This window comes from Microtus oregoni, unplaced genomic scaffold (assembly GCF_018167655.1).
Source record: "Microtus oregoni isolate MIOR12 unplaced genomic scaffold, Mior012 000008F_ref0000371, whole genome shotgun sequence".
Classification (NCBI taxonomy): Eukaryota; Metazoa; Chordata; class Mammalia; order Rodentia; family Cricetidae; genus Microtus; species Microtus oregoni.
The window spans coordinates 47,812,704-47,838,953 of record NW_024543067.1 but is presented as its reverse complement, the minus strand read 5'-3'; the positions used below and the strand labels follow the sequence as shown (position 1 = coordinate 47,838,953).

The following is a 26,250-nucleotide window of genomic DNA, read 5'->3' as shown; positions in this document are numbered from 1 at the left end:
ATCCCCACCCTTGGTGTCGCCACCTCAGCCTGCTCTGCTGATAAGAATAAACTACGACGGAGCAGGACCCGAGCCGCGCACCGCTGCAGCCCGGCGTTCAGCCCCCCCATGAACGCGGCCATGCCCAAAAGAAAGGCTGAAGGGGATACTAAAGGAGATAAAACCAAGGTGAAGGACGAGCCACAGAGAAGATCGGCAAGGTTGTCTGCTAAACCTGCTCCTCCAAAGCCAGAGCCCAAGCCTAAAAAGGCCCCTGCAAAGAAGGGAGAGAAGGTACCCAAGGGGAAGAAGGGGAAGGCTGATGCTGGTAAGGATGCCAATAATCCTGCAGAGAATGGAGACGCCAAAACAGACCAGGCACAAAAAGCTGAAGGTGCTGGAGACGCCAAGTGAAATGTGTGCGTTTTTGATAACTCTGTACTTCTGGTGACTGTACAGTTTGAAATACTATTTTTTATCAAGTTTTATAAAAATGCAGAATTTTGTTTTACTTTTTTTTTTAAAGCTATGTTGTTAGCACACAGAACACTTCATTGTTTTGGGTGGGGAGGAACATGTGTCACTAGCAGTGTCTCCCAAGCTGGATGAATGATGGTTCATGATGGAAAACATCTTTCCCTGATAATTTTGAAAGACTCCTCTTGGCTCCCAGGAGAGGCGTCCTGGGGACATGTTGACATGTGTGGGAAAACTCAGTTCATTTTTATATCCTCCTCCCCCTGTACCATCAACATAGACTTAACTCCCTTAAGATCAGAGACCTGTTGGAACCTGATCCCCAAAATTGGTTTTGCCAGTCTGTTGGGCAATCCGGACTTTGCAGTGATATCATTGAGTGTCCTCAAAAGCACAGCGGTTCCTTTTATAGAAGATTGTGGATCTGCAGATTGATAATTCTGCCATTTTCATTTCATTTCCTGAAAGTCAGGGTCGGCTTGTGAAGAGTTGTGAAACAACATCCTCTATGTGAAATGTCAGCCCTCACTCTAAACTCCTCCCCCTTTGCAGAGCATCCAATGAAGACTCACCAGGTTTTATAGTGGCTTTCTGATTTTGGTAGTCATACAAGAAGGGAGTTTGGAAGTTCTTGTATACTGTTACTGATTGTCTGCCCATGTTCTGCCTGGAAAACCATGATTGTTTATGGAAAGTGTCTTTAATAAAGCTGGATACAGTTTGGCTTGGAAAAAAAATAAAATAAAAAAAGAATAAACTACGACCAAGAAAAGATCACCAGAAAGAAACCTTGTACTGAGGACAATGCCGCAATATCTCAACTGTATGAGTGTGCCAGTGTGCACAGGCCACAGCTTGTGTGGAGGTCAGGGACAGGGAACAATGCTCCAGAGTCAGCTCTCTCCTGACATCTGCAAGCTCCAGGGGTGAGCACACTTCTACAAACTGGGTCATCTCACCGGTCCCATGTTCATTTTCAATGGACATTTTCTCTTGCTTTGGGTTCTGCTAATTATAACTTATTGAAGTGACCTTGGTAAAGAATGGCATGTCGCCACACGTAGTGTTGCTTACCTGTAACCCTAAAACTCAGGAGGCTGAGGCAGGAAGATCGTGAGTTTAGCCAGCCGAGAATACATAGTGAGTTTCAGGACAGCCTGAGCAACTTAGAAAGAAAAAAGAGACAAAAGAAAAAAGGAGGAAAATAAATAAATAAATAAAAGCCGGGCGATGGTGGCACACGCCTTTAATCCCAGCACTCGGGAGGCAGAGGCAGGCGGATCTCTGTGAGTTCGAGACCAGCCTGGTCTACAGAGCTAGTTCCAGGACAGGCTCCAAAGCCGCAGAGAAACCCTGTCTCGAAAAACCAAAAAAGAAAAAAGGAGGAAGAAAGAAGGAAGGGATAAAATAGGAAGAAAAGGAAAAGGCAAGCATCGTGGTCTATGAACTCAGCTTGCACAATGGTGGCCTTCTTTGTGTGGTAATTAATTAGGTAGAGCGTGTTTTTTGTTGGTTTATCATTAAATGTATAATTAGTTTCTCAGAAATAGTTCTACTCCAGTTTATTTCTCTTCAAATATATTTTACACTTGTGTATGTGTGTCCACTTGTGAGTGCATGAACTTGCCATGCTGCACACATGAAGGTCAGAGAACAACTTGCAGGGGTCAGTTGTCTCCTTTCACCTTGTGAGTTCAGGGGTTTGGGGTGGTTCTGTGTGTCAACTTAGCACAAAAAAGAGTCATCAGAGGAAGGAACCTTCGCTGAGAAGATGCCTCCTTGAGATCCAGCTGTAAGGCATTTTTTTCATTTAGTGACCAATGAAGGAGGGTGGTATAGAAGGAGACTGCTTGTTCATTTCCCAGTCATTCAGACCTGGATGATCACATAGAAACTATATTAATTATAACACTGCTTGGCCAATGACTCAGGCATGTTTCTGGCTAGCTCTTATATCTTAAATTAACCCATTTCTATTATTTTATATTTTACCGAGGCTTGTGGTTTGTTAACTCTTGTTTCTTGGACAGCTGCACAGCATCTGCCTCCTTCAACGGCTCCATGGCATCTCTCTGACTCTACCTACTTTCTATATCTCTGTTCGGATTTCCCACCTGGCTTTGCTCTGCTAAGCCAGTGGCTGAAACAGCTTCTTTATTAACTGATGGTAATAAAAACATATACAAAGCATACAGAGGGGGATCCACATCAGGGTGGTGCTGTTCCTGGGCTGTTGGTCCTGGGTTCTATAAGAAGGTAAGCTCAGGGCTGGAGAGATGGCTCAGTGGTTAAGAGCATTGCCTGCTCTTCCAAAGGTCCTGAGTTCAATTCCCAGCAACCACATGGTGGCTCACAACCATCTGTAAAGACGTCTGGCGCCCTCATCTGGCCTTCAGGCATACAGACAGAATATTGTATACATAATAAATAAATAAATATAAAAAAAAGAAGAAGGTAAGCTCAGCAAGCCAAGGGAAGCAAGCCAGTAAGCAGCACTCCTTCATGGTCTCTGCATCAGCTCCTGCCTCTGGGATCCTGCCCTGTTTTGAGTTTCTGTCTTGCCTTCCTTATTATTGCAGTAATAAACATCAATGCTGAAGTATGAGCTAAATATAGCCTTTCCTCCACAACTTGCTTTTTGGTCATGACGTTTCTTCACAGCTGTAGAAGTCCTAACTAAGACGAGTTTGGTACCATGAGTGGGGTATTACTATGGCAGACCTGACCATGTTTTGGGGAAGAATAGAGAAGGACTTTGGAACTTTGAGCTAAGAAAGCCATTGAGCATTGGGACCTCAGTGGGATGTCTTTTGGGAACCTGGAAGATAAGAATGTTAAGAGCAGCGCAGAAAATAGAGGCCTGGCTTGCAAAGTTTCAGAAGGAAGTCTAAAAACTCTATTAGGGCCATTTCTTATTTTGAATTAAGATCCTGTGGTTCTGGTTAGCTGAGGTTGAAGAATCAGCTGTGGTTAACAAGATACCTGAATTACTGAAGTGAAACCTTTACATTACTGGACAATTGATTCTGGTCAGGTGGAGCTAAGAAATTAGTGATGATTAAGAAGAGACAATATTACTGAGGTGAAATCTTCCAGGAAGTGTTTCCTGAGAGTGCAGAGAAGTTTTGTTCCAGAGGTGTCCAAGGTTGTACCCCATGCTGCAGCCAGACTTGGTAATATATATTCTGCTTTCCAGTTTGTACATCATGCATTCTGTTAGTCAAGGCAGGGGCAGTTCTTTGCCCAAAGACCAGTTTTTCCAAGAAGAAAACAAACTCCAAGTGGAACTCTTGGGAATAGGTCGCTGCTGCCAGGAGCAATCGTCAATAGAATCCTAAGTTACTTAAATGCCATATTTTTGAATTTGAAGTTCTTTGAAGTGCTTGAAGATTACCTGTCTATGCAGAATATAATCTCTATGCATCTAAAGAACTTGATATAGTCTAACTATGACAAACATGGATAACTATCTACCTGTAATTCTTAATATCTTTATAGCTTTAAAGACTAAGGCTTCATATTTAAAAATCAGCAGTCTTTAAACAAATGTGCATCCTACTGCACGTACTGGTTTTGTGGGAGCCTAGGCAGTTTGGATGCTCACCTTACTAGACCTGGATGGAGGTGGGTGGTCCTTGGACTTACCACAGGGCAGGGAACTCTGATAGCTCTATGGGCTGACAAGGGAGGGGAACTTGATTGGGGGAAGGGTAGGGAAATGGGAGGCGGTGGCGGGGAAGAGACAGAAATCTTTAATAAATAAATAAACGGAAAAAAATAAACAAATGTGCAGCAAATGAGGACAATGACCTCAAAATGTAAACAATATATATACATATATATATATATGTATCTTGATCAGAGGTAGAAATGTATAGTGCAATATGATAAATATATTCTAAAAATGCATCAATATACAAAATATCTTAAGCAGAGGTAGAAATATGCATGCATATAATATGACAAAATAACTTTGCATAGGTGCACAAATATTGTAAACAGAAATGGGAGCATATTCAATATAACAAATATAATTTGAATTTTTACCAATATATAAGAATCTATACCAATGTAAATTGTCTAAAAAGAATAGCTCACAAGTAATACGCTAATCTATCTATTATCCCATCCCATCAACTTTCTTTTTTTTTTTCAAAAGATATCCCTGAGCCTACTTCATTTCCGTTCTATACCATTTTCTTTTAACCAACGCTAATAAATGTCCCTAAGCCTGAGGACAAACTTGGTTTGGAGAGGGGACATGGGTTTTTAGCTATCATTACAGCTATTATGGGGGATGTTATTTCTATGGGATCCTGTAAAATCTAAAATGATGTGGGAGGAGGGGAGGGAGTGGGAACTTGGATTGGTATGTATAATGAAAAAAAGATAGTTTGTTTTCTTTTCTAAAATAAATAAATAAATAAAAACTAAAATGATGGTTAAGTTTCAAGGTTACTGTCTGGTACAACTGCAGATAGTCTCTGCGTGGTCAGTAGTGTCCTTCTGAAGTTCTTATTTGGAGTTCTGGCCAGAACATTGCAAGAAGGTGCACCATCTCAGCTAGCCGAGTTAGAATCATCTTGAGCAGTTTGTAACCCAAAACAGATCTTTTTTTTTTCTTGTTGCTCTTTTTTTTAATTAATTAATTTATTTATTTTTATTATGTATACAATATTCTGTCTGTATGCCTGAAGGCCAGAAGAGGGCGCCAGACCTCTTTACAGATGGTTGTGAGCCACCATGTGGTTGCTGGGAATTGAACTCAGGACCTTTGGAAGAACAGGCAATGCTCTTAACCACTGAGCCATCTCTCCAGCCCCTTGTTGCTCTTTTTTTTTTATTGATTTTTTTTTTGAGCACTACATTTTTCTCTGCTCCCCTCCTTGGCTCTCCCCTCCCCTTCAACCCTCTCCCAAGGTCTCCATGATCCCAATTTACTCAGGAGATCTTGTCTTTTTCTACTTCCCATGCAGATTAGATCTATGTATGTCTGTATGTCTCTCTTAGGGTCCTCATTGTTGTCTAGGTTCTCTAGGATTGTGATAGTGGGCTGGTTTTCTTTGTTTTATGTTTAAAAACCACTTATGAGTGAGTACATGTAATAATTGTCTTTCTGTATCTCGGTTACCTCATTCAATATGATGTTTTCTAGCTCCATCCATTTTCCTACAAAATTCAAGATGTCATTATTTTGTCTGTTCTGTAGTACTCCATTGTGTAAATATACATTTTCCTTATCCATTCTTCGATTGAGGGACATTTAGGTTGTTTCCAGGTTCTGGCTATGACAAACAAAGCTGCTATGAACATAGTTGAGCACATGTCCTTGTGGCACGATTGAGCATCCTTTGGATATATATCCAAATGAGGTATCACTGGGTCATGAGGAAGGTTGTTTCCTCTGTTGAGAGTTCTCTGTTTAGGTCTATACTCCATTTTTTTATTGGATTATTTGTTCTTTTGATGACCAATTTCTTGAATTTTTTGTATATTTTGGAGATCAGACCTCTGTCTGATGTGGAGTTAGTGAAGATCTTTTCCCATTCTGTAGGCTGTTATTTTGTCTTGTTAACTGTGTTCTTTGCTTTACAGAAGCTTTTTAGTTTCAGGATGTCCCATTTATTACTTATCTATCAGTGTCTGTGCTTCTGGGGTTATACTTAGGAAGTGGTTCCCTGTGCCAATTCGTGATATCAGCATGAAGAAGAATAAATAGACCCACATCTATCACCATGCACAAAACTCAAGTCCAAATGGATCAAAGACCTCAACATAAAGCCAGCCACATTAAACCTTATAGAAGAGAAAGTGGGAAGTACGCCAAAACCGATCTTAAAGTGGTACTATCAGCATAATGGCATCATATCAAACAGGGGGAATAGTTGTTGTGGGTCCCCATCTTCTTCCTGGAGACTGTAAAGATTACTACAGGAAAATTTATTGTTCATTATGTAAAACTTAAACATTATTTATATTAAAACAGAAAATTTGAATTTCTATAGACATATATTTAACAAAAGATACTATAGAGACAAAAATAGGTATGGGGAGAAGTAAAATTTTTGAGAGCAGAGTTTTGATAACCTTAGTCCCTAGATTTTATCTTCCTTCTGTCCCACACCAGGTGGCTCCTGATATGAGACAGAAACTCTCATGTTTTTTTTTTAACAACATGTTTGGATTTAAAGAAGGATAGCCACTGTCCAACTTCAAAGCCAGCTTTGGTTTTTAATTGGGAACTACCATTATATGTTTGTAAATAAAATATTACCCTGCAGAGGATATTGGTATCATAAATTAGACTTTTCTTTGCTTGGTGATTTTTTTAATAGCTATCTTTTCTTCTTTAAGAATTTAGATGTCCAAGGTCTCTTGACTTTTCGAAGATGGGTATTTTCCTGCAAATATAAATACCCTGCCCCCAACCCTTATGAGGTTTCCTTACAACCTGTTGATTGTCACCTCTGTGGATAAGCTGTCATTTCTCTTTATCAAGAGGTTTCTCCTTTTTAAACTGAATCTTGATTAAGTTTGATGGTATCCATAGCTTTCCTTCTCCTGGGGAAACTAGAAGTTCCCACAACAGTGGCGGCTCATGCCTGTACTCTCAGCTACTTGGGAGGCTATGGCAAGAGGTTTTGCAAGTTCAAAGTCAGCCTTCGAAACTTAGCAAGGCCACCTGTCTCAAAGTTTTTAAAAAGGGTCTAGAGGAATAGCTCAGTAGTGGAATACTTTCTTCTCATTCCCTAGGTTCAATGCTCAGTGCCACAAATAATACTTAGTAGCTTTTTTAAAAAAACTGTATAGTCAGTAGTAGGATTATTGCTGTGTCAAATACCTGAGATAATCCTCTTATAAAGAAGTTTCTTTAGGCTCACCACGAGCCAAAACCACTGTGGTCTATGACCATTTGTCCTGTGACTTTGGACCTGTGGTGGCTCATCATAAATAGAAGGTGTAACAGATAAAAACAGCTGACCTCATGCTGGGATGGGACAGAAAAGAAGGAGCCAGGGTGCCTATCTTCATGGAAAGTCATCCCAAACAACCTTCCAATACCACTACACCGTGAACCTAGCCTTTAACACACTGACCTTTGGAGACACTGTAAGTTCTAACGATAGCAGATCCAGGCAGACACATAGCTGTTCAGCAGGTGGATTCTGTTCTTGACTCTGTTCCTACTTTAAAGTTGCTGATAATGCTTCTGTGTTTCTTCTTTCCTATTGAAAAATGTGAATCATATTTAAAAACAAGATTTCAAAGCAGTGAAACCTCTTTAAACACACGAAAAACTGACTACTTTAGGATAAATACTTGTAAACCCTGGATGAACTCGCCAGTTCATTATTTATATACTAACTTCTTTATATGTGTGTAACAATAATAATTAAAGAGAAAGAGGCCATGCATGTCAGAGGGAGTGGAGGTAATGTGGGAGGATATGGAGGGACAGAAGAAGAAAATGATGTATGTATAGTACACATGTGTTAAATTAAAAATGAATAAATAAAGTATTGTTACCCACATATAATGGAATAAGTGAATAATTAGTGGGTAATAAGTTCTAATTCTGAATAAATTAGGACCTTTAGAGATATTACATATCATGCCAGAGGAAGATGAAAAGATATCTTAAATGAAAAGACATGGTTTGAGGTGGGGTATTTAGCCAGTTCTGGAAGCTTCCAGAAAACTTTCTAGAGGAGACAAGGACTGAGTATTGAAAACTGAGTTCCTGTGAGTCAGGTGGAAAGAGCATATTAGGTGGTAGGAACAGTGAAAGCAAAGGTATCTGTAAGGTTCATGGTAGAGCGAACAGGTCAATGAGTGGGAAGGAACTACGTCTTGTATGCATTCAGTATAAATTGATGTGGACCACCTCACATGGTAGGCAGTTTGTGAAATGCTTTACACTTGATTGTAGTATAGTCAGGTTTATCACAGATGATGACTAGACAGAAGGAAGTTTGATGGGGAGCAGGACCTGAGCACTGTAAGTAGCCAAGACAAGAAAAACACAAACAAACTGAGGAATAAAATGTGGTTATTGTTGCCAAAACAGAAGGAAACGAGAATGCTAGACTATTTAGGGAAACAAAATAAGCAGCATTTTGAGTGTAGGTGAATGTGGCTTGGGGAATCATAAGAGAGGATGATGAGCCCAGGAGTTCTCCTAGGATACTGGCTTTAAGAGTCCTCGATGTAGAGGGAGCTGCGGGCCGCTTCCCACCACCTGGCTCCCAGCCGCCTTAGCTAGCTTATGTCCCGAAATAACAACACACAAATTGTATTCTTTTAAACACTGCCTGGCCCATCAGTCCTAGTCTCTTATTGGCTAACTCTCACATCTTGATTAACCCATTTTTAATAATGTATGTAGCACCACGAAGTGGCGGCTTACCAGGAAGGATCTTAACCTGCATCCATCTTGGAGAGGAGAGCTATAGCATCTGCTTCATTGCCTTCTTCCCAGCATTCTGTTCTGTCTACTCCGCCTACCTAATTTTCTGTCCTATCAAAGGGCCAAGGCAGTTTCTTTATTAACCAATGAAAATAACACATAGACAGATGACCCTCTCACATCACCTCGAGTTTGGGATATAAGAAGGGAGGCCACCTTGGTGGCAGGGAAGATGATGAATTTGATCTGGGACACACTGGCTTTGAAGGGTCTAAGAAACATCTATGTGCTTCTGTGTATCTGTCACATTAGCAGAGTGTCAGGTTATGAATCTGATGCGCTCACGCTAGAAATGAAGTTATAGGAATGAGCACCATGGAAATGGTACTTAATCTACAGCTATACACTTTTACAGGGAGAATGGGAGATGGAAGTAAGTTTGCATGTAACAAATGACCCCTGAGAAAAAGAAAAAAATTAGCAGAGCAGCCTGCAGAACAAGAGAAAAACTTTTCCAGTTATTCATCTGGCAAGAGGTTAATCTACACAATCAAATAAAAACTCAAAAAAAAAATGTTTGGATGTTCACCTTCCTAGATATGGACGGAGGGGGGAGGACCTAGGACTTACCACAGGGCAGGGAACCCGGACTGCTCTTTGGACTGGAAAGGGAGGGGGAGAGGAGTGGGGGGAGGGGGAGAAGGGTGGGAGGAGGGGGAGGGAAATGGGAGGCTGGGAGGAGGAGGAAACTTGTTTGTTTGGTTTTTTTTTTTGTTTGTTTCTCCTTTTCTCAATAAAAAAAAAATGTGAACACCAAAAGAAGTGATCTGCTGTCAGGTACATACCTATATCCCAGCACAGGAGGCAGGAACAGGAGGACAGAGTGAGTTCAAAGCCACTTAGGTGAGTTCCAGACCTGGTGGATCACATAATAATAACACCCTGTCTCAAAACAGACAAACACAAGAACAACCAACAAGTGGTCAAATGAACTGGACATTCAAGGGCCTCAGAGATAAGAGTATTCACAGCCTGAGAATTTGACTTGAAGGCTTTACAGAGATATTTTCACTATCTCTTCCCTTTCTGAATTCAATGTAGTATTTTCCTTAGCTGAAAGGGGGGGGTGGGGAGAGAGAGAGAGAGAAGAGAGAGAGAGAGAGAGAGAGAGAGAGAGAGAGAGAGAGAGAGAAACCAAGATCAAACTATCAAACTAGACAGGAACTGAGCCCTCCTTGTTCATGGTATTTTTGTTCCAAATGACGATGGTAAGCAATTTCAGACTCCAGTCTGGTCTTACTCCTTCCAAGTGTGTTGTTCTTGAAAGGTGGTAGTGGCTGCCAAGTTTTAGAGGGCAGTGCACTCTAAACCTGCTTCAGGTCACACTGCTGACAGCAGGGATGGGCCTTAGTGGACTTTATGACCGTGGCCACATAGGAAAATCATGCAGTATGCAAGTGATTGTCCACCACACGCCCGCAGTCTGTTACTAAGCAACTCCCAGAACAGTGCAAACAGCAGGTCTGGGTGCATTCCAGATTAAACCTGAACAGAAAATAGTTACTCCAAGTAAAAAATTCATTAATTTAATGTATATGTATTCTGGGGCTGAAAAGGTGGCTCAGCAGTTAGGAGTGCTTGATGCTCTTGACGATCCGGGTTTGGTCCCCAGTTCCCATATAGGGTGGCTCACAACCACCTGTAATTACAGCTCCAAGGGGTTTGACACCACCTCCTGGTTTCCTCCGGCCACACACTCACACAGACACTTAAAATAAATCTAGAAATACATGCACCATGCAAACCAAATGTACACTCCATATCCATTACAAAAATATCCTCAGCCTTCACCATCTTGGCATTTGATGCCCTTCAAGGGGTCAGCTACTGACAAGCAATAAACGATAGTTTTTGTTCAACAGTATATTGCTCTGAGGATAGAATCCAGGTTTCTCCCCATTGATACTGGGACCAGGTATTAAAATCACCAGATTAAAGAGGAAATACCCATTTATAAAACACTTACTCTAGTTAATTCTTAGTTATTTTCAGCTAATTCTCACAATATTCCCCCATAATGGAGGTGTGGTTATAAGCAGATTATAAGCAATGCTCTTCATTATAAGTAGATCCAAATTAGAATCACTTAGGCATTCAAGATAGAATTCAATGGAGGACATCCCAACAGGGTAACTGATGGGAAAAAAGCCATCCTGAATATGCATGGCACCATCCCACGGGCTCCTCTAAAATGAAAGGGTAAAGGAGCCCAGAGGGCTGGAGTTCCTTTTCTCTGCTGCCTGGCACTGACCCATGCCTGAACTGCTCTTGGCTGCCACGCCCTGGCTGCCCTGGTGGACTGAGGCATCTAAGCAAAACAAGCCTCTCTCCCCTGAGTCGTCTATGACAGACATTCTGTTTCAGCAAGGAGAAACTGGATACAGTGGGAGTTCCCATTTTACAAACGCTGAGAAGCACAAATCTAGGAAACGTGACCAAAGGGTTTTACAGCAGACGTGGCAAAACCAAGGCTGAGTGTTCGTCTGACACTCTATGCTTCATGCTTTATGACCGTGCTCCGCTCTAAGGAAACTCTGGGAACCCGGGTGCCTTCAGGAACTAGGATGCATGTATACTGATTTCACACTTCACTTCGATCTTTTCTACCTTGGGCTTTCTCGGGCCATATGTGAGTTGGTGTATACACTTTCCCAGAGATCCTTGGGCATCTAGGATCACTGTGTCGGTCTGATTTGACCTTTCAAGTATACTCTTTAATCAAGTTCCAAATTTCAAAGTTTAATACCTGGTGAGCCCAAGGAAGACAGTGACTCATGATCTTTCTTGCTAATTGAGGTGAGAGAGCAAGAATGATGAATATAGCACTATTCTTCCGGCACTGATTTGCTCTATCAGAAATCAGCTGCTAATATCTGCCAGGCTTTGCAAGTGGCATGGGCCCTTCCTGGAACCACGCCCACATTAGCTGACTAATGCCTGCCTTATTTTCAAGGAAGCTTTTGAGACATTTCCTGCCTATTGTCTTTGTGTCATTTCCCCCTGAGTGACAGGAATACTCCCTTTATTTTCACTCTTTCTAGACTCTAGAAAAGGTTTTATTACATGTGTCATGCTGGATTAACTAATCTCACATCAACACCGCTTGAACAGGTTAAAGGCAAGGTCCTCCCTTGACAAGTCACAAAATGTGCTTTCCAGAGTAGAAAGCTGGGGCTGGAGAAATAGCGCACTGTTTAACACGTAAGCATGAGGGCCAGCGTTAAGATCTCTAAAATGGACGGGAATTCAGACATGATCGTGGCGTAGGAGGTAAAGACAAGAGAATCCCCAGAAACTAGAGGGCCAGCTAGCCTGGCATGCAGGGAAGATAACAAGAAACCCTATCTTAAACAAGGTTGAAGGAAAAACTGAAACAGAAGGTTTACAGAGGCTGGGGTGGGTGGGGGGGAGGAAGGGAGGGAGGCAGGGAAGAAGATCTTTAAAAAAAAGAGTAGAAGATGAAACAAGGTGCCGAGACAATTCATTGGGGAAAGAGTCAACTTTTCAACAGTTTGCTTGGACACTCGACACTGATGTGAAAGAATGGAACTGGAACCTCACAAGTGGAACAGAGTTAGTTCAAAACAAATCAGCTACAAGATACAGGCACTACAAATATAAAACTCTTAGAAGAAAACATAGGAGTGAATTTTTCTTGACCTTTGGTTAAATGGATATGATATCAAAAGTAAAACCAACAAAATTAGGGAAGATAAAGTAGAACATAAAAAAAATTGCCAAGTGTGAGTAGCACTTAATCCCAGGAGGCAGAGGCAGGTGGATCTCTGTGAGTTCAAGGCCAGTCGGGTCTACACAGTGAGTTCCAAATCAGTCAAGGCTACACAGTGAGACCCTGTCTCAAAAGAATAAAATAAAAATTTCTGTATATCAAGAACACCATTAAGAAAGTGAAAACAGCCAGGAGGTGGTGGCACACACCTATAATCCCAGCACTTGGGAGGCAGAGGCTGGCGGAGCCAAATAAATAAATAAATAAATAAATAGAAGGAAAGAAAGAAAGAAAGTGAAAACATAACTTACATACGTAAAGAAAATATTTGCAAGTCATTTCTCTGACTTGTTTGTATCCCAAACACATATTAAAATCTAACAATAAAATGACAACGCAATTACAAACGGCCAACACAACTGAAAGACTGCTCTCCAAAGAAGACATGCATACATGAAAACACATAAAAACAGTCTGAGCGTTAGCAGGCATTTGAGAAACAAAGCAAAAGTGAGATGCAACTTCATACTTTTCTAGGATGGAAATTTAAAAAAAAAAAAAGACAAATGTAAGTACTGGCAAGAATGTGGAGCCGCTGGAGACCTCGGCCATCGCTGCTGGGGTTGTAAAATGCGGAAGCCACTTGGGAAAGCCTGACAGCTCCACATAGGCTAACGGTGGACTGAGGACACAGCTGAGCGGTTCCATGATTACCTGGTTTCTCAGAGCCCAGGCTCCCAACACCAGGAAAACAAACAGAATTACAGGGTTGCCATTGGAGTTGGATTTTTTGAATTTGGGGAAAATCTTAAGTGTACTGTACTGGGTACTGGGGGTAAGTCAAGGAGTTAGAGGAAGAACACAGGCATCGTCAGAGGAAAGAGTGCTGGGGCAATCTTTTGTTGTTGTATCAACAAACCAAAGAATGTTTTGGATAGGTAAACCATTTATACGGTGTGTTAGAGAAGACTGGGGAGGAAAGCATCAGAGTAAAGAATTTTAAAAATTAATTTTCACTTATTTGAGCATTTCACATAATATTCTTTGATCATATTCTTTCCTCTCCCCAACTCTTCCCTATCCTCCCTTACCTCCCTACCCACCCAACTTAAGGTTGTAAAGATGGTTTTTATTTGGGTTGTCACTGTTTTCTTTAAAGTTAATTCCAGTTGACTGATATAGTAGCTTTAGCGTCTATGCCAGGACAATTAATTGGCAGGGATTAGCAGACCAGATCTTTCCCTACAGGTGACAGCCTCTTCCATTTCGTAATAAATCTCTGTGCTCAGTCTGTGGATGGGCCACATTATTAGGTACTGTCTCTAGCTCCTTTTTGTTTGTTTGCTTTTGATTTTTTAGCAGAGGACTGGAACTATTGGTCTTGCATGCTTCCTTGTGAGTAAGTGTCTCTCATCTTCAGCCTTGACTTGATGCTGTACGCAACCCCAGCCTAGAGAGGGGCCACACAGGCTATAAGGGCAGACAAAACTTTAAAAGAGAAGCACATTAGATCATAAGTGTTGGGTTCTTTGAATAATTGTAATGTGGGAGGGAATAAAAATGGCAAAGGAATATTTTTTAAGATATTTGTGGTATCTAAATGCAGAGATGAACCCTGGCATACAAAAGAATGAATGGTTCCACCCTGAAAAGTAAGCAAACTCTCATGTATAGGTCTAGTATATGAAGGAGAATGCCAGGGTTGGGGATTTAGCTCAGTGGTAGGGCGCTTGCCTAGCAAGTGCAAGGCTCTGGGTTTGGTCCTCAGTTTCTCAGCAGAGAGAGAGAGAGAGAGGGAGAAAAAGAGAGAGAGAGAGAGAGAGAGAGAGAGAGAGAGAGGGAATGCCCAGTTTTGTTTTCCACCCTGTTCACAATCCTCTTTGCTTTAGGCCTAGAAGTTACCTGGAAGTTCTGGGTTTTCTAACTGGCAAGGCTACTCCTAGCATTTTAGAAGATGAGGTCATCTCAGTTTCTGAAGGCCAAGGATCCCCCAGCTAGTGACCAAAGGACAGAGCCACTGCCACCATCAAGCCAAATGAGAGTATGCCTCAAAGACTATAGCCCAGAACAGGCCTCTCAGCATCCCAGTCTACCATTGCTTACCTGGCTGGCTGGATCTTCAGATAAGGAGTTCCCAGGAGTGCACTGCCTGAGACTAGTTGCCTAAATCTTCTAGCACAAGAGCTGCTGTCACAGGAATGTCAGGTCACAAACCAAGAGAGAGAGAGAAATTGGCTCTATTTGAAAGGCTTAAGTAGCCAGGCATGGTGGTTCACCTTTAATCCCAGCATTTTGAGAACAGAGGCAGGAGGATATCTATGAGTTCAAGGTCAGCCTAGTCTACACAGTGAGTTCCAGACCAACCAAGGCTCCACAGCAAACCATATCTCAAAAAATAACACAAACTTAAAAAAGGCTAAGAAAAACCAATATGCTTTGGTCTGCAATGCTCTGGCTCGCCACAATCACTGAGGTTCTAGTCCACCTCAAATATTTAACAGGGACACAGTATTTTTCTGGGAACTTTAGTTTATAGCTCCCATTAGCCAAACATCACATTTTAGGCATACAGAGGCCTAATATTCCATGTCCTCTGGTGTGAAGACAGCTTATTCCTAAGATTGGATTTAGATGAAACTGAGAAGACAAGAAAGCAGTCTCAGGAGGTAGAAGAAGCTGGCAAAGCAACTAAGGAAAAAGTTCCTGGATCATATCAAATGTATTGGCCATCATAGTCTGGATCTGGACTTTCTCTTTTGTGCTCTGTATCTGACATGGTATTTACATGTGATATATAACAGAAGTATTTATCTAAAGTTAATTAAGAACTGAGTGCGACCTAAGGAAGCAAAGTAGGGGGTATATATGAAACTGTGAATGAATCCACTTTCTAAAAAAAGAACTAAAGGTCGTAGCCGAGAGAAACAGGCTTTTTATCTTTGTTTATTTAATCAACCAAAAATGCATTTATGCATCAGTTTTATTTAGAGTACTGTATTTTAAGTTTTCTTTATTGAGAAAAATTTGTCATACAATATGCTCTAATCATAATGCCCCCTCCTCCAACTCCTCTCCATCTCTCCACCTACCCAACTCTATGTTTGCGCTCTCTCTCTCTCTCTCTCTCTCTCTCTCTGGTGGCATCAACAACAAAAACCAGAATTTTTTTAAAAAAGGAGAACACATACATACAAAAAAAACAAAACATAAAAACACAAAATTGGAAAGCATAATATGCAAACAAAAAACCAGTAAACAAAAAAAAGTCCAAACAAAGCAACGTGAGACAAAAAGTCTACAAAAATAGCACTGAGTTCATTTTGTGTTGGCTTCTACCGCTGAGCATGGAGCGTGCCCTGAAATGTGGTTAACAGCCTAGTGAGAAACAGTCATTTTCCATAGGAGAAAACTAATTTTTCCTTTGCAAGTGGATGTCAATTGGAGATAACTTCTTGATTAGGAATAAAAGCTTTTATGTCTACTTCCCCCTCTCAACACTGGGACCCCATCTAACTCAAAACTGTGTTTGCCTGTGCATGCTGCCAGGCTCTGTGAGCTAAGATGTTGGGTACTGAATTTCAATTTAGCAAATTCAAGAATCTTTTAACTATCATCAACTTTATTATTTCCTGTGCCCTTTCTTTACATTCCAACTTTCATCACCTTTTCTACATTACACAAAACCTCTAGAATTTGTCCTAATATATTTTTTCTTTTTTATTTTTGTTTGTTTGTTTGTTTGTTCATTGAGACAAGGCTTCCCTGGGTAACAGTCCTAGCTGTCCTAGAACTAGCTCTGTAGACCAGGCTGGCCTCGAACTCACAGAGATGCTTGCCTCTGCCTCCTGAATACTGGGACTAAAGGTGTGCACTACCACCTCCTGGCCTAATATATTTTCATTTTGAATAATCTTTTCTTTTAGGATCAAATCTTATTTTGCTATATAAAATTATTCTCATCCAAAAGCATTTTCCTTTTTCACTAATCTTCCTTACCAACAATAAAATTCATATCTATGGCTTTAGATCTCTTTTTCTTATATGACAGTTCCTTTCTATTTTTTATATCTTTCTTATCCTGAAAATATCTCTTTCTCAATAACACAATTAATTATATTTTAAGTGATAACTCAGAAAACTGTACTTGAAACAAAGAAAACAACACACACGTGCTTTCCAAATGCTTAACAGTCATAAACACAGGCAAAACATTAACGTTGAAGGCATAAAATAAAAATTATATAATGGAACACTATATAATATAATTATATGCCTATATAATTAAAGTTGAAGTTCATAAAAGAGAAATTATATAATGAAACATATTAAGATTATAAATCTCAAGATGTCTTCATTTTTTTCAAGTAATATTATCCTTGAGAATTCCATACAATATATTTGGCCATATCTGTGCTCTCTACTTACCCACCCAACTCTCCCCATCCCCCAGCACCTTGATCAAGTCCGGTTTGTGTTGCCCAACTACACTTGGAAGTAAGGCCTGCTTTGGAGCATGGTCAACCCACATCACTAAAGAAAACCAGCTCTCTCCCAGCAGATAACAAATGCCAGCAGCTACTCAGCTCGTAGTGGGATTTGGGTGCCCATGTTCCCTCCTCCATGCTGGGATTTTGTCTGGTTGAGCTTGAACAGGTCACGTGCACACACTATCATAATTGCTGGGAGTTCATATGCATGACTGTCCTGTTGTGCCTGCAAAAACGTTTTCCTTAATGTTATCCAGCACCTCTGTCTCCTACAACCTCTCCACCCACCCTTCTGAGAGGATTCCCTGAGCCTTGGGTAGGGAATGTGATATGTACATCCCATCTGGGACTGAGCACGCCACAGTCTCTTTTCCTCCACACATTTAACCAGTTGAGGATCTCTTCACTAACTGCCACCTATCGCAAGGAGAAACTTCTCAGATGAGGGTTGAGAGATGCATTAATTATAGGTCTAGCAATGTCATCACTGTATTACTATGCTGCAATGTTACATCCATTTTATATTCATCAAGGCTAGCCAGTAGAGACGAAGCTTCCAGATGAGCACTAGATTTATTTCTTCATGTTCTGTGACTCAAGTCCCCAGTGTCTTCTGCAATAAGAAGGAACATCAAGTTCTGAAGATTAGTCAAGACTATAACCAAGGCCTATAATGCCTAGAGGTTTTAGGGGACCTCTTAAGATGTCTTTATACATCTTTACGCAGTGTAAGAAACTCTCTTCCCACAGCTACCTGTCCCCTTAAAACTGACAAGGCTTTTCCTGCTGACAGCTGTACTCTGAGCCCTGAAGGACAGCCTAGTGATTTGATTCCTAAAGCAAACTTTTTTTTCTACCCATGGATTGTTCTAGTTCAGTGGTTTCGGTGTCTTTTGCTTATAACCACAAAGCTTGACAGCTACATTTGATCCCTGAGTGACGGCACCCCACAAGTTGTCCTGACTAATAGGTTTTCTGTACCCCAATAATAGGGTTCTATGCTGACACGATAAGCCAAATTAAGCCCAACTGACACAGTAAAGAAAGGGTTTATTTGAGCAAAGCAACTCCCAGGTGAGTTCTCCAGTTCCAGAGGTCAAGGCTGGAGAAGTTACTCTCCCGAACTAAAGCAGGGAGTTTATATAGTTTGTAGGTGAGGGATGATGACATGTCCACCACAAGCTGGGTTTGTGCCCAAGTACAGTCAAAAACTGACTGCTTTAGACAAGGTCTTGGACTGCTGGCAACTTCAGGGGAGGAAACTGTAGCAGCCACCAAGTATGCAGAACTTTAGGGTGGGATTTTTTTTTTCCTTTGATTCCTTTCTTTGTTTGGTTCACTGAGAGGGCAGGGTTTGGAGAGAAAGACAGGAATGGAGCCTTTTAGTTAGGCAGGGGAGAGCTGGAGATTCCAACCAAACATTGACTCCCCAGCACAGTGGCATATGTGTGAACACACACACACACACAATAAATGTAATTTTTCGGAGATTTTAAAAATTTTTAGAGTTGTATCTTATCCTGGACTGACAAAAATAAGAGCTTTGTAAAATCTGCTTTTAACAGTTAGAAATAATCTTAAAATGCTCATATGAACAAACATATACATGTATGCTCTTAAAATTAAGCATATACCAATAGTACTCAATGAACACTTTAAAATCTATAAAGAGGCCACATATTTTGTTTTTCATTTTCCCCTTAGGATATAAAAAAACATATAACGACAATTATATCAAAACAATTGCCAAGGATATATATAACAGCAGGTCTACACAATTATGAATGCTGTATCAGGGACCTCAAAGGACAGCTAACATAATTAAGAGAAGGGAGACTTTTGTTGTTGAATCCTCTGCATGAGCTTCCTCAGTAAGTGTGAAAGAAGAGTTTTCATGAAGTCCACCTCAGCTTGGAGAGAGCTTCACCCTGAAAGAAGAGAGGAGGAGAATGAGTCGTCTGAAGACATTTCTGTCAGCCATTGTAGATATGAAGGAGAGTACAGCCAAAGGCCTCTGGAAGAGTCCAGAGTAGGGAGAGAAAGTAGTACACAAAAATGGCCAGTAGATTTGGGCCATGAGAGAAGGAGGGTGGGGAGCAAGAGAAGAGGACCAAGAGGGAGAGAGCTAAGAGAGCTGAGAAGGCAGGGTTATACAGGAATGAGAAGCTGGGGGAAGGGAAACCCAAGACCTGGAGAAGCTTCAGGAGGAAAGCAGGGTGAGAAGAGCTGAAAGAGGCCCCTGCCCAGGAGGATCCATTGAGGCTTGCCTCTCAAGCTCTTAGCCAAACAAAAAAAAAACTAAATATGGACGTAGGGAGCACAACAAGTACAAGCCTCCCACAGGGTGATTTGTCTCCATTTGTCTTAGTTTGAAGAAGGGAGAAGAAACATGGGGACTCAAAAGTCAAATTGTTCTTCAGGTAAGGTATTTATTAACAGCTGTCATGGTGGGGGTCCAAGGCAAGAAAGAGGCTTCAGTTCTGCCAGAAAAACCAACTGTGACCCTAACTTGTCATAGTTAGGGTTTTGTTGTAACAAAACACCATGACCAAGGAGCAGGGCCGGACCTGGAGGCAGGAGCTGATGGAGGACTGCTGATTGCTGGCTTCCTTCCCATGGCTTGCTCAGCCTGCTTTCTTACAGACCCCAGGACCACCAGCCCAGAGGTGGCACCACCCACCATGGGCTGGGCCCTCCCCCAGTGATTACCAACCGAGAAAATACCTTACAGCTGGATCTCATGGAGACATTTCCTCAACTGAGGCTCCTTCCTCTCTGATGACTCTGGCTTTTGCCCAGTTGACATAAAACCAGCCAGTGTTGCTACTCTTAAATGTTCTGAAGGAACGGGAAGTCCTGCACTGAAAGGAATCAGGCTTGATTAATACATGGCCTGTGCTATGAAACCTGCATGTCTTTGGCTATATGACACAGATCAGACAGACACAAGATAGGGGAGTGAAGAGGGCTGATTGTGATTGCAGCCAGGCTGCCTTAGACAGACCCTGTCTGGCAGGGGCCCAGTTTTGTTTTCCACCCTGTTCACAATCCTCTTTGCTTTAGGCCTAGAAGTTACCTGGAAGTTCTGGGTTTTCTAACTGGCAAGGCTACTCCTAGCATTTTAGAAGATGAGGTCATCTCAGTTTCTGAAGGCCAAGGATCCCCCAGCTAGTGACCAAAGGACAGAGCCACTGCCACCATCAAGCCAAAAAGGATTACTCTGAAGCCTTAAAAGCTAATGGACTTTTCAGACTTGTTTGAGACCCCACAACTTTCCTCTTTATGGTCCCTCCTGTTGTGATGGCAATGTTCATTCTATGCCTATTTAGAAAGCAGGTAACTTCTTGTGTTAAAGCATCCCAGGTAGAGCAGAGTTTTCTAAGTCTTACCCACAGCCAGCCGAGGAGATTACCTGGGGTTCTGGAGTCGAAGTGTGTCTTAGTGTTCTTTATCTGTGAAGAGACACCATGATCAAGGCAACTCTTATGAAAATAAAGCATTTAATTGGGGCTTGCTTACAGCTTCAGAGATTTCGTCCACTATCAGCATGATGGGAAGCATAGTGTGAGGCAGACAGACATGGCGCTGGAGGAGGAACTGAGAGTTCTACATCAAGATCTGCAAGCAGCAGGAAGAGAAAGACTCTGGGCATGGAACAGGCTATTTGAAACCTCAAAGCCCACCCCTCATGACACAACTTCCTCCAAGATGGCCACACCTACTAGTCCTGGCAAATAGTACCACTCCATGGTGATCAAACACTCAAATCTCTGAGCTTATACGACTCTTCTCATTTAAACCACCACAAGGCTGGAATGGGCTAAGACTTCAACACTGTTGGGAAGAAGTGAAGATACTTTGCATGTGAGAAGGCTTCCCAAATGTGAAGGGAAAATTAGGCAGGATGTGATAACAAACTACATCCATCAAATTTATTTGCTGAAGTCCTGATTCCTAGTACCTTAGAAGGTGGAATTTGGCAGTAGGGCCTTTAGGAAGCAATTATGTTAGATATGAGGAATTATGTTAGATATGAGGTCACTGGGTGAGCGCTCCTCTAACACAACTCGAGTTCTTATAGCAGGAATGTTTGAACCCAAGCACACACAGAGGGAAGACTATGTGATGAAGACAGAAGAAAGACATGTATCTATAAGCCAATAAATGAGGTCCCAGACCAAAAAAAAAATCATAACTTCACAACTTTAATTTTGGATTTTAATCTTCAGAACTGTAAGAAAACAAATTTCTATTGTTCAACACCCCATCCCCACTGCAGTACTTTGTTGTGACAGGCCTAACAGACCATATAACCAGTTGGGTTTCATATAGTGAACTATTCGACAATAAGGACCTATTAGGATTGGGGATGTAGCTCAATGGTAGAGGGTTTGCCTCTCTTATGCGCTGAATTCCATCCGTAGTCTGGGGTGGTTAGTGGTGACAGAATTATCCCCAAGTGTGTCTGTCAGTCACTTTCTGTTGCAGTGATAAAATACCATGGCCAAAAGCAACTCATAGGACAAGAGTTTACTTGGGCTTATGGTTCCAGAGGGAGAGTTCATAATAGTGGGAGAAGCCGGAGAGCAGGCAGTCAAAGCAGGGAGCGGAGAGATCAGAGCTTCAGCCACAAACACGAGGCAGAAAGCAAACTAGAAGTGGGTGATGGTATAAACTCTCAGAGTCTGCCTCCAGTGACAGTCTGCCTGCAGTGACATGCTGCCTGCAGTGACATACTGCCTACAGCAAGGCTACACCTGCATCTCCAAGGAGCACTAGCACCTGGGGACGACTGGGGCCCAAGTATCAGAGCTTATAGAGGGTATTTCTCATTCAAACCTCCACATTCCACTCCCTGGCCATACCATAATGCAAAATGCATTTGAGTTCAACTTCAAAAGTCCCCATCGTCTTTCACAGTGTCAGCACTGTTTAAAGGTACAAAGTCTCTTCTGAGACTCAAGGCAATCTCATAACTATGATTTCATGCAAAATCAAAAAGGAAGTTTTTGCACTTCACAACATACAATGGCACAGAATATACATTACCATCCCAAAAGGGAGGAATTAGGGCACATTGAGGAAATACTAGACCACAGCAAAACCAAAACCCACCAGAGAATGCTTTTTCTTGCTCATGTCTTCTACTTTTTCATCCATGGATTTCAGGATCCTAGACTGGGGAAAAGAGTAAAAAGGAGAACAGGAAAATGAAGCCAACGCCACCACTCCAGCTGTTAATGTCCTTCTAACAATCTTCCTAGATAACGAAACAGAAGGAGACTGCTGGCTAAACCATTAGGCAAGTTCTCACTGCTGCCATCCCTGAAAAACTGGGACCTGATTATAAAAGGTTAGAACATGTATTGAAGGAAGAAAGCTGGGACTATCCCTTTGTGAGCGCATCTTCTTGTGTTTGTTTCCCTGTTGGTGAACTTTTCACTCCACTGGGAAAGTTCTGTTGTGTAGTGGCCACTCTTCCTATGTATATCACCAAGCACATTGCTGAAGTACTTACTTTTTTATCTGGTACTTATTTTTAAAAAAAATACATAGCATACATATGGTGTTGAGAAAAAAACAAAACTTACTAATCAAAGGACTCATTTTTTTTTTTTTTAATGAAGCAGTTCCCCTTATTTTAGAGGACAGGAGAAGGAGACCTCAACTAGAGAGGAGACCACTGAGGCCTTAATCTATTTACTTATTCAAATTATTAGAAATCTCTTTCTAGTTAAGTTAGTCATTGCCTGGTTTCTTCTTTACTAAAATTGGCTCGGCCTATAAACTCTACCATTTGTTCCACAACGCAGCTCATCCCGGGAGGTAAGCCATTAATCTGCGACTGGGAGGAATCATCCCCCCTCCATCTCTACCCACAATCGGGTCAAGGTGCTCAGCCTTCCATGTAGGCCTGCCTTGCACCACTGTGAACTTTAGGCCAATAAAAAAGCAAGGGCAGAGCTTGGCAAACTGGTACCAGGTGCACAGATGCAGATAAGGTCTCAGCGTTTACATAATCTATTCAGGAGAAAAACTAAGGAGGGCCAGGGAAAAGGAGAAGCCAGTTCGTCTCCAAAGCTCCACCAGGCGCTTGCAAAGCGGGTTTTTCTGCACCTTTAAAGTCAATAAAATGGAGTATCACAGGCTTGATCTTAATAAGAAACTGAGTTAACCATTAAGCAAAATAATGGAAGGAGCCTTTGCAGCTATATCAGAATGAAGATATGGTAGGTAATTTCACCTGCAAAATAGAGGGGGGAAAGATAGATCTAATTCTACACATTAGATAAATCTGCCAAAACCAATCACTTCATAGAATTAGAAGCTATTAGAAGCTATCAATTGTAAGCAACAAATCGAGAAGCATTTATTCTTGGAAAGCTTCTATCTTCAGGTAAGAACATGAATGCCCATAGATAACACACTGGTTCAGTTGATGACTTTTAAGTAAGATTAGCTGACCATGAAAATGTTTACACACAAAGACTAAATTCCAAGTGATGGTTGAGGGGCTGAAAAATTTTTGGCTTTATTGAGCATGAGAAATGAACATATAATGAATACTCAGGAATGAGGAATTTAAAAAAAAAAAACAGCTTTGCTAGTCCGTCATTGCAGTCCCACTCATGGTGAGCACCAGACCAATGAGGAATTTAGCAAGGAGTTTTGCAATCAAGTTATATAAAAGGATTGAGAAAAATCTCTCTACACATCCCCTATTAACATGTTGAGGGGACCTGAGTAATTCGAGTAATAAATGAAGGTCTAGGAAGACAGGAAAGCTGGCCTTCTCTAACCCATATACAGATGGGTTGGCATAGACTGCATGCCATGCAGAATTAAGGTACTCAAGCAAACCTCTACCCAAACAATTCGCTGACTACTCTCAATTATTTCTTATGAAAATAAGGATGAGCTGGGCAGTGTTGGCACATGCCTTTAATCCCAGCACTCCGGGGACAGAGGCAGGCGAATCTCTACATTCAAGGCCAGCCTGGTTTAGAGAGAGTTCCAGGATGGCCAGTGCTACACAGAGAAACACTGTCTCAAAAAACAAACAAAAAAGAATTCATGAATCCTCATTATAGAGCTGGAGAGATGGCTCAGCAGTTAAGAGCACTGACTGCTCTTCCAGAGATCCTGAGTTCATTCCCAGCACCTACATGGCAGCTCGCAACCATCTACAATGGGATCGGATGCCCTCTTCTCTCTGATACTATGTTTTGCCATGCAGGAATACATGCAAACTCTCAAATATATATATATATATATATATATATATATATATATATATATATATTACATGAATAAATAAATCTCTTTTTAAAAAGGTGTAACCTTTATGAAATTAAGTTAATAAATTAAAGGAGAAGAATTATAGGCAAGTAAAGATGGAATCTGCACATCATGCAGGAGACAGATTCCATAATCCAGGCAAGTCACTGGAGTTAGAGCTGCTACAGAAAAATGGGCAAGACATAGAAACAGTAAATGATGAACTACTTCAGCGATCAAAGACAAAGGAAACTGGACCAAATTCTAAAGGGCTTGAATGCTATATTTAATAGACAAAGACTTCAATGCCATTTTTTAAAGTATCTTCAGAGAATTGAAACTGTTTAAAGGATTAAAGGAAAATATAATGAAAATGACTTGCAAACTACAAAAAAGAGTAGAAATTCCTTTTTATTTTGTTTTGTTTTATTCAAGACAGGGTTTCGCTGTAGCTTTGGAGACTATCCTGGAACTAGCTCTTGTAGACCAGGCTGACCTCGAACTCACAGAGATCTGCCTACCTCTACCTCCCAAATTCTGGGATTAAAGGTGTGTGCCGCCACTATCTGGCAAGAGTGGAAATTCTAACACTGACAAGTATGATTTCCAAAGTTAAGAACCCGTGAGAGCAGGACATTATGGTAATGTACATCTGTGATCCTAGAATGTGGCAGGAGTAGCTGTAAAGTGAGACCTATTTCAAAGGTGAGGGAGAATGGTAGAGATGGAGGAGCAGGAAAGAGAGGGAAGGGGAAAAGACGGGGTGGGAGGGAAGAAAGGGGACAAAGAATCAAGTAACTGGAAACACTATTTTATCTGTTTTTTATTTTATTGATATTTATTGAGCTCTACATTTTTCTCTGCTCCCCTCCTTGCCTTCCCCCCGCTTCAATCCTCCTCCAAGGTCCCCATGTTCCCAATTTACTCAAGAGATCTTGTCATTTTCTACTTTCTACTTCCCATGTAGATTAGATCTACATAAATCTCTCTTAGTGTCCTCATTGTTGTCTAAATTCTCTGGGATTATGGTTTGTAAGCTGGCTTTCTTTGCTTTATGTTTAAAAACCACCTATGAGTGAGTACATGTGATAATTGTCTTTCTGTGTCTGGGTTACCTCACTCAAAATAATGTTTTCTAGCTCCATCCATTTTCCTGCAAAATTCAAGCTGTCGTTATTTTTTTCTGCTGTGTAGTACTCCATTGTATAAATATGCCACATTTTTCTTATCCATTCTTCAATGGATGGACATTTAGGTTGTTTCCAGGTTCTGGCTATGACAAACAAAGCTGCTATGAACATAGCTGAGCACATGTCCTTGTGGCACGATTGAGCATCCTTTGGATATATACCCAAAAGTGGTATTACTGGGTCTTGAGGAAGGTTGTTTCCTAATTTTCTGAGAAATTGCCACACTGACATCCAAAGGAGTTGTAACAGCTTGCATTCCCACCAACAATGCAGAAGTGTTCTCTTTTCCCCTGCAATCTCTCCAGCATAAGTTGTCATCAGTGTTTTTGATCTTGGCCATTCCTACAGGTTTAAGATGGACTCTCAGAGTTGTTTTGATTTGCATTTCTCTAATGACTAAAGATGTTGAACATTTCCTGAAGTGTCTTTCAGTCATTTTAGATTCCTCTGTTGAGAGTTCTCTATTTAAGTTTGTACTCCTCTTTTTTTTTTATTGGATTATGTGATCTTTTGGTGTCCAATTTCTTGAGTTCTTTGTATACTTTGGAGATCAGACTTCTGTCTGATGTGGGGTTAGTGAAAATCTTTTCCCATTCTGTAAACTGTCTTTTTGTCTTGTTAATCATGTCCTTTGCTTTACAA

At 41.2% G+C, this 26,250-nt stretch overlaps 2 protein-coding genes across 2 annotated transcripts in view; both read left to right on the top strand.

Moving 5' to 3' along the window:
• Positions 1–26,250, top strand: part of Tmem45b (transmembrane protein 45B) — a 45,121-nt gene that overhangs the window by 9,591 nt on the left and 9,280 nt on the right. The window lies entirely within an intron of this gene.
• On the top strand, positions 74–1,186 carry LOC121451445 (non-histone chromosomal protein HMG-17). The gene has a single exon (XM_041656901.1). The coding sequence runs from the start codon at positions 109–111 to the stop codon at positions 391–393; it is 285 nt and encodes a 94-aa protein (XP_041512835.1). The 5' UTR covers positions 74–108; the 3' UTR covers positions 394–1,186.

Bases quoted from the DNA above. Each gene is read 5' to 3' on its own strand.
- LOC121451445 (XM_041656901.1), top strand. From the start codon at position 109: ATGAACGCGGCCATGCCCAAAAGAAAGGCTGAAGGGGATACTAAAGGA.